The sequence below is a fragment of the Callithrix jacchus genome, chromosome 16 (genome assembly GCF_049354715.1).
Source record: "Callithrix jacchus isolate 240 chromosome 16, calJac240_pri, whole genome shotgun sequence".
Lineage (NCBI taxonomy): Eukaryota > Metazoa > Chordata > Mammalia > Primates > Cebidae > Callithrix > Callithrix jacchus.
This window is the reverse complement of record NC_133517.1, coordinates 23,804,194-23,821,557: the sequence shown is the minus strand read 5'-3', so window position 1 is coordinate 23,821,557 and position 17,364 is coordinate 23,804,194. Positions and strand designations below refer to the sequence as shown.

At 40.1% G+C, this 17,364-nt stretch overlaps 1 protein-coding gene across 2 annotated transcripts in view; it reads right to left on the bottom strand.

The window, feature by feature from the left end:
- PREX2 (phosphatidylinositol-3,4,5-trisphosphate dependent Rac exchange factor 2) overlaps positions 1 to 16,821 on the bottom strand; it is a 301,789-nt gene extending 284,968 nt beyond the window's left edge. For both annotated transcript variants that reach the window (XM_054246467.2, XM_002758971.6), the window contains exon 1: positions 16,412 to 16,821. In XM_054246467.2, the coding sequence (XP_054102442.1) occupies positions 16,412 to 16,552 (141 nt within the window). In that variant the 5' untranslated portion in view covers positions 16,553 to 16,821. The remainder of the gene's footprint in view (positions 1 to 16,411) is intronic.
- Between the last annotated feature and the right edge of the window lie 543 nt (positions 16,822 to 17,364).

Genomic DNA, 17,364 nt, shown 5'->3' with positions numbered 1-17,364 from the left:
ATTAGAGCAAATTCCCAAAATACAGAAATTTTAGAAATTATAAAAATTTTCAGACGGGAGGGAAACTCAGATGATGGCCAAAAAATTCTCTTTTCCTTTTGTTTGGAGCAACTGATTTCACCTGTGCTTACCTGGGAATATATGAGCTGAAGGAAGAGACTTCCAATTTTTGCACAGTGGTGGCAAAATGAACCCACTCACCAAAATAAACAGCAACCTTCAAACAAGCTGTCAGGAAGGATTTCAAGTTTTTCTGAGGGTTTCATCTCCAGAAAAGAGCAGACCTGATATATTAAGGAAGGTCCCAGCAGGTGGTAAGCATTCTTCTAAATTATACGATAATCGTAAAACATTAATAAACCTTCCTAGGTGGAAAATGGACTTTAGGGAGTAACTGCAAACCCACTGCCTCAAATGTTACTCTAATCATCTCAGAAAGGAGGTTTAAAAGCAGTCAAAATCTACCTCTCCTTGGGTTATAATTTTGGTCCTAAGCCTTATTATTATAGGATCGTCCATCCCTCAGAGTCATCACAAGCCTGAAGGCCACACCCAAAGCTACACAGTCAGTGCCAGAGGATGCTGCATGAGAAAAGACACAGTGGGTGATAAGACCAGAATGCCTGAGAGTGGGCTGAGCAACGGGAACAACATTTCTCTAAAACGTGGCAGAGATCTCTGAAGCTACTGCTTTGGCTCTTGCAGTGATAGACCACAGAGAGAGACCTGAGCTGGGTTAACCCTTGTCCCCAGTTCCTTTCACAACCCCCTGCCACGTTCAAACATTATCTAAGACCAAACTCTAAATGCGGCCCCCCGCCCTGCACCCTGGTGATAACCCCAAACCAAACACTGTGCTCTTGATAAATGAGCACCATCAGCACCCAGGGCCTCCAGGTCATGCTCTGGCATGGTGACCCCAGTGCACGGCAACCTGATGACTGGAACGAGTGTTAAGATGCTGAGCAGAGCGTGGCAGAAAATCTCAAAGGCTCCAAGTAAGAGCTACTGACAGATAGAAAATTTTGTTACAGCGTTGAAAGAGTTTTACATATCTGATTTCCTTCCTAGGCACTGAATCTTGCATTATTTCCATAGGCAAATCTTGCCTTTAAAGTTCCCCCGTGTATTCTCTGCATTCTTGTGGTTAGTTTGGTACAACGACTATTCGGTTAAGGTTGATTGTCCCCATTTTGTCAGACTTACACCACAGTCAAAACCAGTTCCCCTGAAAAGCATAGATAAGAAACCCAGGATTTTCCTTACTTTGAAACAATCAGGCAGACAGGTCACAAATAGCACAAAAGAGAAGTGGATGCAAAAGATTTCAACTTTCTGTGGTAATTGTGTTTGCACTTCCTTTTAACTTTTATAATGTATGAGCCACAGAAAGGTCTCCTTAAAGAGAAACAGGAAGAAGAAAGCACATAACCTTATCAAAAAATACAGACTGCTAAATCCCTTCCCTTCGGTTATACTTTTTAAAAGCCCAATATAATTATTCACCCATTCCTATTCTGAAGTTGGTAATAATGATGGTAATAAATCTATTTCCTTTTCTTTGTGCTGCAAATTCAGTGAACTGAAGAATGAAGCTCCACAAAAGGCTGCTTAAGAAATATCATTTCTAGAACCAACCCTGAAAAAAATGTCAGCACCAGAATCTGAGCTCCCAGATTCTATTAACAATCAGTCAAGAGGCGAGGCTCTGGGGCACTAAGGAAAAAGGGAATATTTTCCACAGTCCTCAAGTGACCTTTCCCCTCCCCACAGTCTCTGGCAGAGGCTCCCAATGGCACTTTGAAGGCCACAAGGGGCCTCTTCCAGTTGTCCACAAGCCTCAAGGGAGTCACTTCTTTAGGGCAATAAGAGACACAATACCACAGGAAGAAAGCCGGGGAGACTTTGCAAGGTACTCTTGATCCTTCCTATTCCCTTACTTTTAACTCACATCTGGGATTATCTAAGGCAATGGTCATAAAACGGCCTTTAGAGCCTGCTGCACATTTAAGATCTCCAATTCCCACCCCTGTCCCACTTGTTCAATGCTTCCGTCCCCTCCCTGCTAAAGGACACTTCATTTCCAGCAGAAGCTTTTCAACCAGTGGTCCCCCACTGCACAGCGTGCTGGGTTCCCACCCATGATGAATTTGAACACTGGCTGGCTGCAGTTCCCACTAGACACAGAGCTGCTGGGGCATGAAACCTGACTGACAAAACCCTCCACAAAATAAGCTCCTCAATGGTATACAGAACAGAGAGAGGCAGTGGATTTTAGTCTGCACCTTTAAAAAATATATGCCTATTATATTAAAGTCAATAGAATGAAAAATGTCAACTAAAGAATGACACTGGTTAAAGCCTTAAGTCTTTATGTCACCATGCTTTTCCTAATCTGTTCTGTTAATTTTATTAGCAATGTACATCCGGGTTTAATCTCACCTCTGATTTATCACTACTATACTGAAGAGTTAAACAAGAGGCCGATTCGCACTTTGGTCCTGGATATTGCCTGTTAAGATTAACAGTAAAAAATACAAATTCTTTCAAATATTTGTAGAGATTTACAAAAAAGAGTGACAGAAAATAGCGAATGCCTGTTTTTTCATCTTACATAAAATGTCAAAACACACGTACACTTATTCCTTTTCTCTGCTTCACTTATTCTCCCGGGCATTTAGACTAGCTAATGTATCACATAGTTTACTCATTTATGTTGTAGCTCCTGGGTTAGAGTTGGACCTCCATAAAAGCGGGAATTTTTAATGCTTGTCAGTGCTATATCCTCTGAACCTAGAATAGCGATTGGCACACACTAGGTGCTCAGTAAACATGCCTCGGGCCATGAAGAATAAAAATATTTGGATTTTGAAAACAATCACTGGAGAGAATCAATCATAATGCTTAGCATATTAGGGATTACATTTTAGGTAGCCTGATTCATAAATTACACAATGCTGAAAATAAGGTTTTTCACTTAATAAAGGTGGCTTTGCACATTAATTTATAAATAGCCCTGGCTGCACTTTCTTTTCTTGTCTTTGTTGTGTTTCGTTTGTTCTCTTTTATGGATTTTTTTAGTTCTGTATTATTTGTAAAAAAAACTGTCAATTTTACTTAATGCATATTAAGTACTAAAAGAAATTACAGAATATCATAGAGGAATTGGAACTTTGAATTACTTTTACAAACCATAAAAGGTTTGCTTATATTTTCACAACACCATCAAAGGTGAATCTGACCCAAATCCTCATCTATAAAAATACGTATATTTGAAATTGAAGATTCAGTCAAGTACTAAGCTCTCAAATTTTCTGAAAATCCGACTTACCATGTTTCTCACAATGAAGTCAACCATAAGTACAATTTAAAAAAAAATCTTAAATCCCAAAGAGGAGTATTTGCTACCCTCAAAAACATTTAACGATTCAGAGAAGATCCAACTTGTATGTGAGAATTACTAGTGCACTAAAAATTATACAGGAGAAACAGCAACTTCTTATATTCTAATTGAAAGCTATGCTCTTCCATCAATAACATGATTCCCTTTTGGACCCTACAATTACATGGCTGTGCTAATTGTCCTTGCTCTAGAAACTGAGAAAGATGTCTCTAGCTATACAACATGACCCATTTACCAAACTTCATTCTATGACTACCAGAAGGCCACTTTCTCTCCTCTGTCTTGTCAAAGTAGATCTGGCAAACAGAACACTCTCAAGAATAATGATCATTTTTAACAATGGATTCACTTAATATATGTTTAAAATAAATATATGCTTTTCACCTAAGCAATCCATAGAATATTGAATGCAGACCTACACACATTTTGGAGATTGTGTGTGTATACATATATATGTACATATATACACATATATATACACACACATACACGTATATATACACATAATAATTATATATGCTTATTATATAAACTAATTTTATATCTTTGCCTCAAATGCCTTGTGATTTAATCATGTATAAGATAAACACATGAGCTATATTTAAACACCAAGCCATGGGTTCAAACCTGTTAGAAAGCACTGTAAATACCCAGAGATCCAAAATGATCTCAGAAGAATTAAATTAAGGTGAAAATAGCAGCAGTACTGACATATATTAACAGACATGCCAGTGGGAGAACTAAGGCTGTCTATTTTTGAAAGGTTCATGTGTTTCCTTATTTCTGCACGGGAAACTCCTGACTTATGGGTAATATTTGGCTCCTGAGTGTTGCTTGGCTCTGACCCTGTCTTGGATTGACCATAAGCTCCTGTTGCTCCCTTGTGCTTAATGGTTTGCCTGAAATGAATTACTGTACTTCCTGATTTCTAGCTTCTGTGTACTTCCGGAGTCAACAAGTTCTGTGTCCCTGCTCCAGCATCTGCCTTGGTTTTCCTAGTCCTGATTAATCACACCATTCCCACAATCTGGAAGGGTCCGGGCCAGTGACTCATCAGCAGAACATCTTGGAAGAGCTATACAAATTGTGCAGAGGATCTTTTCAGAATCCCCACTCTCCCAATTAGGAAATGACCAAAGTGTCCCCAGGTGTGAGTTTACAATGATCCCATCCTTGAAGGTAGCTCTAAGTTGTGAGTTATATATGAATATGCAGTGTCTAACACATAAGAAATACATAACAAAAACAGAATTTCCATATTATCTTGGAATATTTTTTCTGGAAACTTCCACAAAATTTTAAAATTACATAAAATCACTAAATACCTCAAAGCTTTTCTGTAGTGAAAGCCAATCGAAAAAACAAAAACAACCTTTAGAGATCTTTCTCTCTCTCTCTCTCTCTCTCTCTCTCTCTCTCTCTCTCACACACACACACACACACACACACACACACACACGTGAAGAGAGAGATAAATGTTAGATGGATTGCTATGTGAGAAACAATACATTATTTTAGAGGGAAGTAATCCAAATTATATTTTAAATACAATAGGTTCTTTCAGTAAAGGAATCCAAGAACAAATATAAATGATTTTCTGAGGACAGGAAACTAAAGCATCAATGGATTCAAAATGTGGCAGAGACGACTCTTTGCCCCTCAAGACTTATTCCCACGTCATTATTTCAGTGTAGAACTCACTAAGTTTCAGCTGGGCACATGGCTGTCCAGCCAGTCAGCATATTTCCCAGTCTCCCTTAGAGCTGGATTGGCCACATTACAAAGATCTGGCTGTGGGGATGAGAGCAAAAGTGACGTGTGTCATTTCTGGGTCATATCCTTAAAGTGAGTGCTTGCCCTCCACTTTGTCTCCCACCCTCTGTCCCCCTGGGGTTGGAATGTGAAAAACGTAGCGGTAAGTCAGCTTCAACCATAGGGACAAGGACAACACCCTACTGTACTGGTTCCCCTACCTCCTCTAACCCACTGGAAACACCTAGAGAAACTACATAAATACTGAGGCCTGGCTCTAACCTCCGCACACTCAGATTTCATGGGTCCTAGGGGCTTGTGGGGCAATAAGATAAAAGAAACAGGGGTCTCTGAATGACCTGATGGAGCTGAGCTGCTAACTCCACTGGAACACTGCTGGGGAATATTTAATTCAAAAATTAAATAACCAGAGTCTTAAGAGAGGAAGCAAAAAAGGCCATGTTGATTACATATGGCTTTCCTAGTCACAAACAATCCTTCTGCAATGTTCGAACTATTGTTATTTGGTCTCAGTTAAAGCAGCTGAACAAATATCCTTACAAATAAACACAAAACTCTGGCCTTCAGGAAAAAAAGAATATGTTAAGTACAGGTAAGAAAAAAATACTATTCTTTTTCTAAAGAAAAAACTAAAGTATAACTATAGAAAACAAAGAAGTACAGTTTTAGCATAATCCAGGGGAGTCATGGCTCAACTAGAGAATATTTATTACACAAAAAATAAAAAATAAACTAAAAATAATAAGACAGAGAAAAAAAGACATTAAAGTTGGTCAATTCATCAATTATTTGCATGTCAACGAGGTCTTGTTATCAAAATGTAATTATTTTAGGTTAGAGTTAAATAAATATTGATGTCTCCTATAGGCCCATTTTTGACAGGACATAGGTTAGAAAACCTTAATAATGACGTGGTCTTCTTCTATTTTGTTGCTCTGTCACCCTGAACATGTGACTTTCATTTCATGGTCTAAAATGGTTGTCCCATCACCTGCCATCACATCCTCATACCAGCAAGGGAGAAGAAGGAAAGGAGAAAAAAGAATGCATACTCCTTCATGATAAAGGCACACCTTAGAAGTTACCCAGGCCACTTCTGCTCACACCCCACTACCCAGAACCTTTACACAGGTCCATGCTTATCTGCATGGGAGGCTGGGAAATGTCTTAAGGGGGATCTAAAACTTTTATCACTATAGAAGAAAAGAATATTGGGTACTGGGGACAATTAGAAGTCTCTGCAAGAGGTTTCATTATGAAGGAGTACGAGAAAACTTGAGATAAAGTTGTGTCTAGAATATTCAAAATACATTTTGTAAATATATAAAGTTAGTCAGGCATGGTAGTTTACACCTGTAATCCCAGCACTTTGGGAGCCTGAAACACACAGATCTCTTGAGGTCAGGAGTTCGAGAGCAGCCCACTCAACATGATGAAACCCCATCTCTATTAAAAATACAAAAAATCATATGGGTATGGTAGCAGGTGCCTGTAATTCCAGTTCTTCGGGAGGCTGAGACACGAGAATCCCTTGAACCCGGGAGGTGGAGGTTGCAGTGAGCTGAGATCATGCCACTGTACTCCAGCCTGGGAACAGAGTGAGACTCCGTCTCAAATATGTAAATAAATAAATAATAAAATGTATAAATATATTTCTATATAAAATTATAGAAAGTCAAATATGACATAGCTATACAGTACACAAAGTGAAAGCCCCCTTCATCCATGTACCTCTGGGATAATAATGAATTCTTAAAGTAATCTTGGAATATGTGGGTATGCGACTAACATTTAGGTCAATTAATAGAGTATAATAATGCCTCTCCATAGATCTTCTCCTAGTGCTACTGATAGAAATAAGGCTTTGGAATGGGAGATATTATTTCTGGAATCCTAAGGTTTCTTTCTTTGGGGCAACAGTCTCAAATAAGAAAAGGCTGGAACTCCTAGGAAGCATGAAAGCAAGGCCAAGTTGAGGCATTACAAGGCACCAAGGGAAAATACCAGCATTTCTTTCTTGCACAATTTCTGAAAATGTGTCACCATCTATAAAGCCTCTCCTACTGGCAAGAAGACAACTTGAATAGATAATTAAAATAACAAAAGTGGCAAGGCAAAATCAAACATAGATCTCAATCCATATTTGACTCTCTCCGAGAAACCAACTTTTCAAGTGAATAAAAATGTTTATCCATCTATATTCTATGTTGTGATATTTTTGCTGTAAAACCAGAGAATATTTTTATATTGGTTTTCTAAATTGAATAGGCTGAAGTCATTTCTTAGGTATTATACAATTTAACCTTTCCAAATGAAGGGTTTGCCTTTTAATGGAAAAGATGCATTTCACATTAATGACAAAACACAATGTCCTTTGCTAAGGTATTCTCCAGAAAAATAGATCCCTTTTTGTACACTATGCTCTATTATATATGTAAGGCTATACAACAAATTTATTCATGAAATCAAAGTCTGAAATCACCTATACTAATTAGAAGTGCTTAAAATCATTACTTCAAGTTAGCATATCATTTTCCTTAAAATTTCAACCATTGACCTCTTGGATCAAATGCAATAGTTCATGAAAATGGAGGAAATTTTTTTAAGCAGTTATTATTAGATGTATCAGAATGTGAATAGTTATGTTCAATACCATGTAAAAAGGGACCCAGCCACACTTTTAATCAATGAAACATTTACTAAGGGATGTTTTTCCTGAATTTTTGATTGTTTGAGGCAACTATGGTGTTGTAAATTAAAGATGATCTTGATTTTAATATGGCTAATACAATTTTAATAAATTATAAATTCCTTGGTTTGTAATTATAATGTAAATCAAAGATCTTGATTTTAATATAGTTAATAATATAATTCTAATAAATTTATATTTGAAAAATGTTAATAAAACTTTTAATGAAGAATAACAAAAATCAATCTCATGAAAAGTAAATATAAATAAAATGTTTAAAGAAATAATGCAAACTAAAACAATTATTTTTAGGTCAAACTAATAGTGCTCAAAACACAGACATAATAATTTTATTTGGTATGAAAATATAATGCCAAGTATACATTAAAAGAATGTTTAACAAAACACTGTTTAAAACAAATACTGAAACTATAATCACACTAAAATGCCAATAAATCAATGTTTTTTTTAACATGGCTAATAACCGAAATGTCCATTAAATGTAAAATAGCAGTTCTACACAATTTACAGCATGGTTTAAAAAATGGTTGTCATTATTTCTGAGATTTGAACCTAGTCATACTAGATGTAACAATCCAGAAGTGCTTATGTCTCTACTTGAACTTCTTAATGTATAAAATCACATTTAAAAGAATAATTGAACAAAGCCTATCATATATCCACCCTCAGATATCCAAGTTCAGTTCCCTTTTCTATTCCTGAAAGTGTGTGTCCAAATTGTTACTGTTCTCTTCAGGGTACTGCGTTTTCAGCAAAAACAAACAACAAAACAGAACATCAGACAGAACACCAGAGTTCAACTTCATAAAGAAAGAACGGCCATCGGGTAGCAACCTCCATACTTGCCTCTCCCCTAAAGTGGACCCTTGGCCTTACTCATGAGTCCCTTCCAGAGGAAAGTCATTCCTCCCTGGTGGCTCCCAGACCACCCCCTCTACGGCATTCCCAAAGGCCCCTCTGGCCTTCTCAGGATCTTCTTTTATTAAACTTGTCCTTATGCCTCCAGGCTTGGAAAAGACAGGCTGGTGACTCTCAAGCTGGTCTGAGCATATGCCATGCTCAGTCTGTGGATAGACAAGACAGAGGAGAGGCAAATAAACTTGGAGTTTGGGGAAGGAAAAAGAAATACTTCCTACCTATCAAGACTTTACCTACAGAAGCTGATTTGAATTCAGGCCAGCCCTGTGAGATATTATCAAATGTGTTTTCCAAATCCGAAACTGAGACATACAGAGGATGTGTTGTTTGCCCAAAATGAGACAGTTTGTCAGTTTCAGTGCAAGGATTTAAAACTAGGTCATCTGATTCTGTGCCATGCACTTCACCTCACTGTCCCAGTGTGGGAGGGAGAGCCTCTGGTATGTGTTCATTAAAGGCCACAAAGATCATCCCAGGCAGTTCCTCAAACTGTACACTGAAGAAGCAGCAGAATTTTTAAAATACACAAGTGAGAGCTTCCCCATTTTTAGTGTCTGAAGATATTTTCCTATGGATATGTTACATGACAAGATGGCTCAGAAAATTTTGCCTTATCTTGTCCTCAGTGCCATAGGGGTGCTTGCTATGCTTCCCCCAAAGATGCCATTTGCTTTCTGCCATGCTCTGTTGTCGCTGCTTTAGTTCCCTTCTTGTCTCCTTCTCCTTGGCTAGACTCATCTGCCTACCCATCCCAGGACAAAATCATCCCCTTCTCTCCTCGCAGTGACCACCAAACTCTGAATAGTTTAACCATCATCCTTCACATCCTCAACTTCCACTCATGTCTCAACTGGTTCTGACATTCTGGCTTCTGCTCACACACTCTACTGAAGCTAAAACCCCAATGACGTTCCAACTGCCAGATCCAGCAACCTCTTCCATCTTCACACAGCCCACTTCCCTCAAGCCCTGCCACTGTAAAGAGACCTTTTTTCTAAAAACTAGCTCCTTCCTTGGGTTTCAAAGTATCACTCTCTCCTAGTTATTTTTTTCAGCCTTTGATAACTGAAAGTCTACTCTTCTGTATCCTTTAAATACTGACTCTCCAACATCCTACCTATTGTTTATTTTCCTCCTCTAATTGCTCTCCTGTGTCATCTCACCCACCAGATCGCTTCAAAATACACGATTAATTTTTAAATCTCTCACTTTGGGCCCAAATTATTTCTCAAGTTCCACATTCTTATCTTCAAAAATCATAGCAGTATCTGTGGCCCAGCTCCTCAACATGTCCAAAAGCAAATTCATTTTCCTTCTCCTCATGCTGTTCTGCTCCCTGCATTCCAATTCTCAGTTAATGACACTACCCATCCATTCTTCAAAACCAGAGACCCAGTCCCATCCTATGTTCTCTATTCTACTTAAACTTCCACTTCTGAGAGGAGGACACAAAATACTAAAGCTTTTACAAAAAATTGCTCAGAGTTGGGCTTTTGATTTTTTGTGGTTTGATTTGGGTTTTTTATTGTTGTTCTTTTGTGTTTTCCACTGTTTTCCACATTTCTTACCTGGACTAATGCAATGACAGACTCCTAATGGGTAACTAGACTTCATCTTTGTTCCTCAACCCTGTCAACAGAATTCTCTTGCTAAGAAATAAATCTAATCAAAATAGCTACTATTTTTATATTAAAGTCATTGGTATTCTAATAGGATATACTTATAAGACTATTTCAGACCCTGCATGCCAAGCTCTGCCACACTGAGGTCACATTGCACATGCTGCTCTCTGGGGATGGATAATTCTCCCAGTATGGCATATTTCTCCTCATCCCTTAGGAGCCAGCTCTATCATCACCTCTTCCCAAAACTTCCCTTGACTCCCCACTGAAAGAATCTCTGTTGCCTCCGTGTGCCTTTATTGTGATGATCCAAGCCTTAACATGAGCTGCATTCGTCTGCGCAGGCTGCCGTAACGAAATACTGCAGATTGATGGCTTAAGCAGAAAATTATTTTCTCACAACTCTGAAAGCTTAGCTCTAAGATCTAAGATCTAGGTGTCAGTAGGTTTGGGTTCTCCTGAAGCTTCCCCCCTAGGCTTGCAGAGGGCTGCCTTTTCCCCATGTCCCCCCGTGGTCTTTCCTCTGTACACCCCAGTTATCTCTCTGTGTGTCCAAACCTCCTCTTCTTTGAAGGACACTAGTCAGATTGGATTAGGGTCCACCCCATGACCTTATTTTAACTTAAGCACCTCTTTAAAGGCCCTATCAACTAATACAGTCCTGTTCTTAAGTACTGGAGGTTAAGACTTCAACATAGGACTCCTGTGGAGGGACACAATTCAGTCCATAACATAAACCTTAAGCATAATGTACTGAATCAGTCATCTTTGCCTGGAAGAGGCAGGTCATGACTTAAAGAATTTGAAATCAGATTCATTCAGACTCTTCTTTGTTTGCTGTTGCATTGTTTGCCTGTTTGTCTGTTTTCTTGAGCACCTGCTATTTACAAAGCCGTGTGTTTAGGCCAAGAAAAGCACACAGGGGAAGTAAATGCAAAGTCCATCTTCTCTGGGAATTTGCCATCTAAATAAATGTTTTCTCTGACTGCTTTTATGAAACCTCAGATCTGAGGACGGTAGAGCCATGCACAGAGAAGCCAGAATGGCAAACCTGAAGTCATAAAATCCAGCTCCCCATCAGCCCTTGCAAGGGCCTCTGGAGCTCCAGGGAGCACAATTTGAAAGAGCTAAGAGACACGCATATATTAAGCTGAATAAGAGAGTGAGGATGCAGTTGTTTAAACTCTAAGGCACCATACTAATTGTGGTTGTTGTTACATGGAATATAAAGTTTTCTCACTGTCTTAAAGCCAACTAATGAGCATTTATAAGAATATCATTAAAAAGACTATACTAACAGAAGGAAAATGCAAGAGGAGGAAACAAAGAAGAGAAGTGGGGCCATATAAAAAGCGTAGAGGAGGAATATAACAGAAACAAAAAGTGTAATTAATGATCACACTTATATTTGTTATAAAGAGCATGGCTCTTTATAACAACTGTAGCATCAGCAAAAATAACAGTAACTACTTATAGGGCCCTCCTATGAGCCAGATGGTCCAAGCCCAATCCATACATCACATCATCCTTACAATATCCTTGAGAAATGCCATTCTCCATTTTACAAATGAAGAAAAAGGGGCATGAAAAGTTAGGAATATGTTTAAAATCACAAAGCAAATTAGAGATGGGACTCAAAGGCTAAGGTGTCCGAGGTCAAAGCCTAGACAGGCAACAAATTTGAAAATCTTTTGTCTATGACAGGACACATAGCTTGAATTCATTGTTTTGATATGCCCACGATGTGGACTAGCCATGCATTCTGGTTTGCCAGGAACAATCCCAGTTTCCTTCTATTCGCCAGTGTAATTATTAATGGCACTCTCTTTCACTCGCAGAAGTGTCCCAGTTTACACAGTAAATTATATGGTCATCCTGCCTCAATACCACTGACCCACAATGGAACTGGTCTAGACAATTTTCCAGACCTGATGCGAAATAAAAGTGTGAGGACTTTTGTTCAAAAAGCAGGGGACTATGAGGGAATGCTATTAAAGGTATTGAAATAAAAAGCTTTTTTCTTTCATGTATCTGCTCTGCTCATGTCCACTGTCCCATCAGACTTCATCTGCAAAACACAAGGTCAAAGATAAAATTGGTAAGAATTTTAGGAGCATTAAAACAAGCTGGACGTCCCTCCCAGCTCTGAACCCTGGGCCACTGCACAGGATGTGCATCCATGAAGCCAGCCCTGGGTCTTCCCTTTCTCTGTCCACTCACATGAGTCTGTCATCTTGGCATGCTCTGCCACAGGTTTGCAAACAGGAAACAGGTTGTTACTTACTACTGTACAGACTTTGGATGTTAAATACTGGATATTAGGTTCATATAATCATTTCTTTAGAAGAAATGTTTGCAAATACTTTTAATAAAGTACAAAATTGCATTTCCCAACCAAAACAAGAACATAAATTCAGGCAAATTAAGTCACTCTCTACCATTTTATCTGTGACCTAAAAATAATAAATCTAGATAGCATAACCTATTCCAGATCTCAAAAAAAATTTAGAATATATGAGATGAAATAATAGTGCATGCAAAGTTTTTAATACCTTAATGCCTGATTTAAATCATGTTTCTGTTTTAAAGACGGGTACTAATGTTTAATTTGAAATTTTTTGCGGCATAAATTCATATGTGCCTGAGCAAAACTGAAGAAAATTCTACTGTCTATCTAGACCAAATGGAAGAAAACAGGAAATCAAAATATTAAGGACGATTGAGGCACTGTCCTTAAAAATGGAGTGGGAGGCTAGAGAATGGGTCAACATTGATTCATGTATGCACTCAACAAGCATTTACTGAGTACCTACAATGTCACAAGCACTACACAAAATAATGAAAACACAGTCACACAAGGTATGTCCCTATCCTCAAGGAGATCTAGCAGAGTGAGACCAAAGTAAACAAACGCACACATCAACTATTTTGGTAACTGTGGAAGAAGGAAATACAAGGTAGGGAGGGTACAAAGCAAGGAGCTCCTGGGAAGACCGGGCTAACTGAGCCTTGAAAGCCCAGTAGGAATCCACCAGGTATAGAAGGAAGGCTACAGGAAGAACAAAGGCAGAGGCCTGAGGAAACACGGCCCACCATGGCAAGGTAGCCAGGTGAAGGCACAGAGCTTTGTTCAAACAGCAGTATGTGCCTAGGGGTGACTACAGAAAAGATGCAGATAGACAGATGCCATGGTATAGAGAAGAAAGGCAATGCTCATGTGCTGTCTTGGGGATGGCAGTGGAGGAAGATGCTCTTTCCTTAAAGGCCAAAGGGTGGGAATTGAGGAGAGAGAGGGCTTGGAAATAGGAAAGATTTTAGAAAAACTTTTCCCTCTAGTCATATGATTTTTTTTTTTTTAGATGGAGTCTCACTGTGTCACCCAGGCTGGAGTACAGTGGTGTGATCTCTGATCACTGCAACCTCCACCTCCCAGGTTCCAGCAATTCTCCTGCCCCAGCCTTCTGAGTAGCTGGGATTAAAGGCATCCGCCACCACGCCCGGCTAATTTTTTGTATTGTTAGTAGAGATGGAGTTTCCCCATTTTGGCCAGGCTGGTCTCGAACTGCTGACCTCAGGTGACCCACCCACCGCAGCCCCCAAAACTGTTGGGACATATGATCTTTTTATAAAGGTAATAATACCATTTTTGCCAATGGTAATAATGCCATTTTATTTGTAGGTCACTAAGTAAAAATAGATTATTAGTAGAAGTAAAAATATGTTTTCTGCCTCTTCTTCTTTTTCCCAATAGAGATTAGTCATCCTTCATCCATGTTAATGGCTTCAACCAATAATAAAAATGATTAATGACTAATCTAAGAGATATTTAAATTTGACTTAGGAGTAAACTATCAATTTTTGACAACAAATTTACCACTCAACTTATTTAACACTATAGCTAACTTTTAAAAATACCTTCTATTGTTTGTCTCCATCTCTAATCATTCCCTTAGGTTAGATTCCTGGAAGAGGAATTACCAGGCCAAAAGGTTTGAATAGCTTAAAAGTTCTTGGTACATATTAGCACAGTCTAATATCAAAACCAGGGTGACTACATCAACTTCAGGTCACCAAGAAAACTCCCTGGGGATTAAATGTTGCTATAAATAATACACTAAAATTAAAATCTAATAATGTATTACAAATAGATCTTAGGCTGGGCAAGCCAAAGAAAACTTTTATTTAGGATGGCATTCACACCAATTAGTGCATTTCTACATACAAACATAAACAAGCACAAATGATACACAAAGAAAATGAAAAGTGGAAGAGCCCACAGATTCCGAAAGAGATAAAAAGAAATCGTGAAATTATGTTCTCCTTGTAAAAAAAGGAAAATTTATTTTGTACTTTTCATACTTTCTTACCTAACTCTATATATAATAACAAGTTTTCTGTTGTAATAATCAGGTTTAAGATTAGAAGAAAAATTGGTATTTTAAATAAAGATCAACAAACTGGTTTTTAATATAATTAAAAACTGTCTATTTCTGCAAATTAGCATTCTGCACAGTGCTGCTTTCATAGATCTGCAGCAAGGAGTAATTATGTAAAAAATGACTCAGATTCTTCAAAAGACGAAGAACTTTATTACCACAAAAGTTTCATGAAAGGCAAATTTAAAGCTATTAAAAATCAAATCTTAAAAACATGTTTTTTGACAATCTTTGTTACAAGGAAGCATATAATAATTCTATAAATCACCAATTACCAGAATGTTCTCAAATACCTGTACATTTGCAGAGAATATGGACCCTGAGTGTCAAGCATATTGATTTTGAGAAGTCAACTATAAGCCAACCTGTACATTTTACATCACTTGAGACATTATTCTTTCCTTCTTGCCACAGCCAAGAAGTGAATTTTCTCTGTCATGATTGTAAGCAGAAAGTTGACAGATTTCAGAACACTAAGCAGGAATTTTGGGACCTGAAACATTTTCCTTCAGACCAAAGGGGCATGGAACTGGTTGCTGGAAGGGGAAGAAGGATTTGAATGAGATCACAAAAACTAAAGCTCCTGGTTCTTTGAATGATGCTCTCCCAGGAATCTGGGTGGAAAGAAGCCAAGGCTCAAATTCTTTGTCTTTTCAGCAATGAATAGGAAAAATTCAACTTTTGAGTGATGTCTCAGCAGTTACTTTCACTCAGTTTTGCCTCTTTGGCCCTAAAATGAATGAAACGTTTTCAAAGCAGAGGGCAGTGAGTCAAGCAGAAACCGGGAAAGCACATTCCCAGTCCCATGAAGTCCCGAAGCATGATTACAGTACTCTCATGGGCCCTGTAAACAGGGGACGAGAAACTGAGCAGAGGACAGATTTTAAACCGGGGGCGGAGGAGGGGGGAGATTGTAGGACTAGGATGGGGTGAGCGCCACATGTGGGTTTAATATCCAACAGCTGCTAGAGATCATCACCCTGCTGCTCTCTCTGTACCCCCACACCAGAATCCTATGTTTCAAACATCCTAACTGAAGCGGCCACTGCCATGTTATCTGAGTAACGAACTCAAGCTCCAGGACATTCAAGGATTTTTTTTTTTTTTAACTTAGTGTACATGAATGTAGCCGGCTAGACCTTTAATCATTAAACCAAAGCTTTAAAACGAAGTCTCCAGGAAAAGTCGAGAAGGGAAAACAATTAACATAGTGCACTTGAGCAGACTGTGTAGTGGGGTAAAAGAAAAGTGAGGGAAGATGGGGCAGCTGGGATTCCCTAGACTGGAGCTTTCTTCTCTCCAGCTCACTTTTCAGACCCGGAGGTCTCCAAGGCTCCCGCAACTCAGTGAGTCTCAGGGCACTAACAAATCCCCGCGGGGGTCGTCGCGCCCGCGAACGCAGCATCCACGCGCGGATTTCCGCGCCTGCGATGCCCCGACCCGTCCCGGGTCCCCGCACAGACAATGCCGCGCGCGCTTCCAGCGGCCACTCCGGGACTCGCGCCCCGCGCCGCCCCGACGTCCCTCTGCGTCTGCCGTGGACACTCACCGACACCAGGAACTCCAATGTACCCACATAGTCCCGCTCGGTCTTCTGGAGCTCGCTGAGCACGCACACGCGTAGGCGAAGCTGCTTCTCCAGTTCCTTGGCGCTCTCGGCGCGGCAGTCCCCGCGGCTGTCCTCGCTCATGGTCGGCGGCGGTGCGCGGCGCTGCCCGCCGTGCTGAGCGCTAACCCGCGCGCCAGCTGCTGCCCGGCCCCCGGCGGCGAGAAAGGAAAGTTGCCGCCTGCGCCAACTCCGAGGAGGGACAGACGACTTTACATGCTGGGGAGAGGCTGGGCGCGGGGAGAGGAGGGGATCGGGCCGCAACCCTGGTGCGGGGGGCGCGGGGCTCCGCAGAGGAAACTCCCGGGAGTGGGGTCTCCCGCCTGTCCCTGCGCGCCCAGCCCCTCTGCTCTGGCCTTACTCGGCCTGGGCTGGAGGGGAGGTGGCTCCGGCAGCCACAGCGGTGACTTGAACATTAATCAAATGCTTTGTATCCGTGTGACTCCGACCCTTTACCCTTCGCCAAATCTCAGGAAAAAGGAAACACAACCCTGGGGAAGTGCTGCGTGCTGGCTAATCACACACACGCGCGGGCACACACACATCAGCACTTGAGATGAAACTCACGCGCACACGTGCGCGCGCGCGCGCGCACACACACACACACACACACACCAGCTCCTGTGTCCCAGGGACACACACTCCAAAGCGCAACCCAAAGGGTTACTCCCGAGACTCCGCTATTGTTTAACTTTAATGTGTTTTGTACAAATCCTGAAAGCAAAGAAACAAGTCTCCACGGTTACATAACTGGATGGGAACAAAAACAACCACGGTATTGACCCTCCCGTCTTTGAAAAGAAACACATTGATTTTTGGTTTCATTCAGGCACAAAACAGGTTTGCTTTTAAAACCCTCCAACTGAGAATAGTTCACAGGGCAGACACCCTCCAGT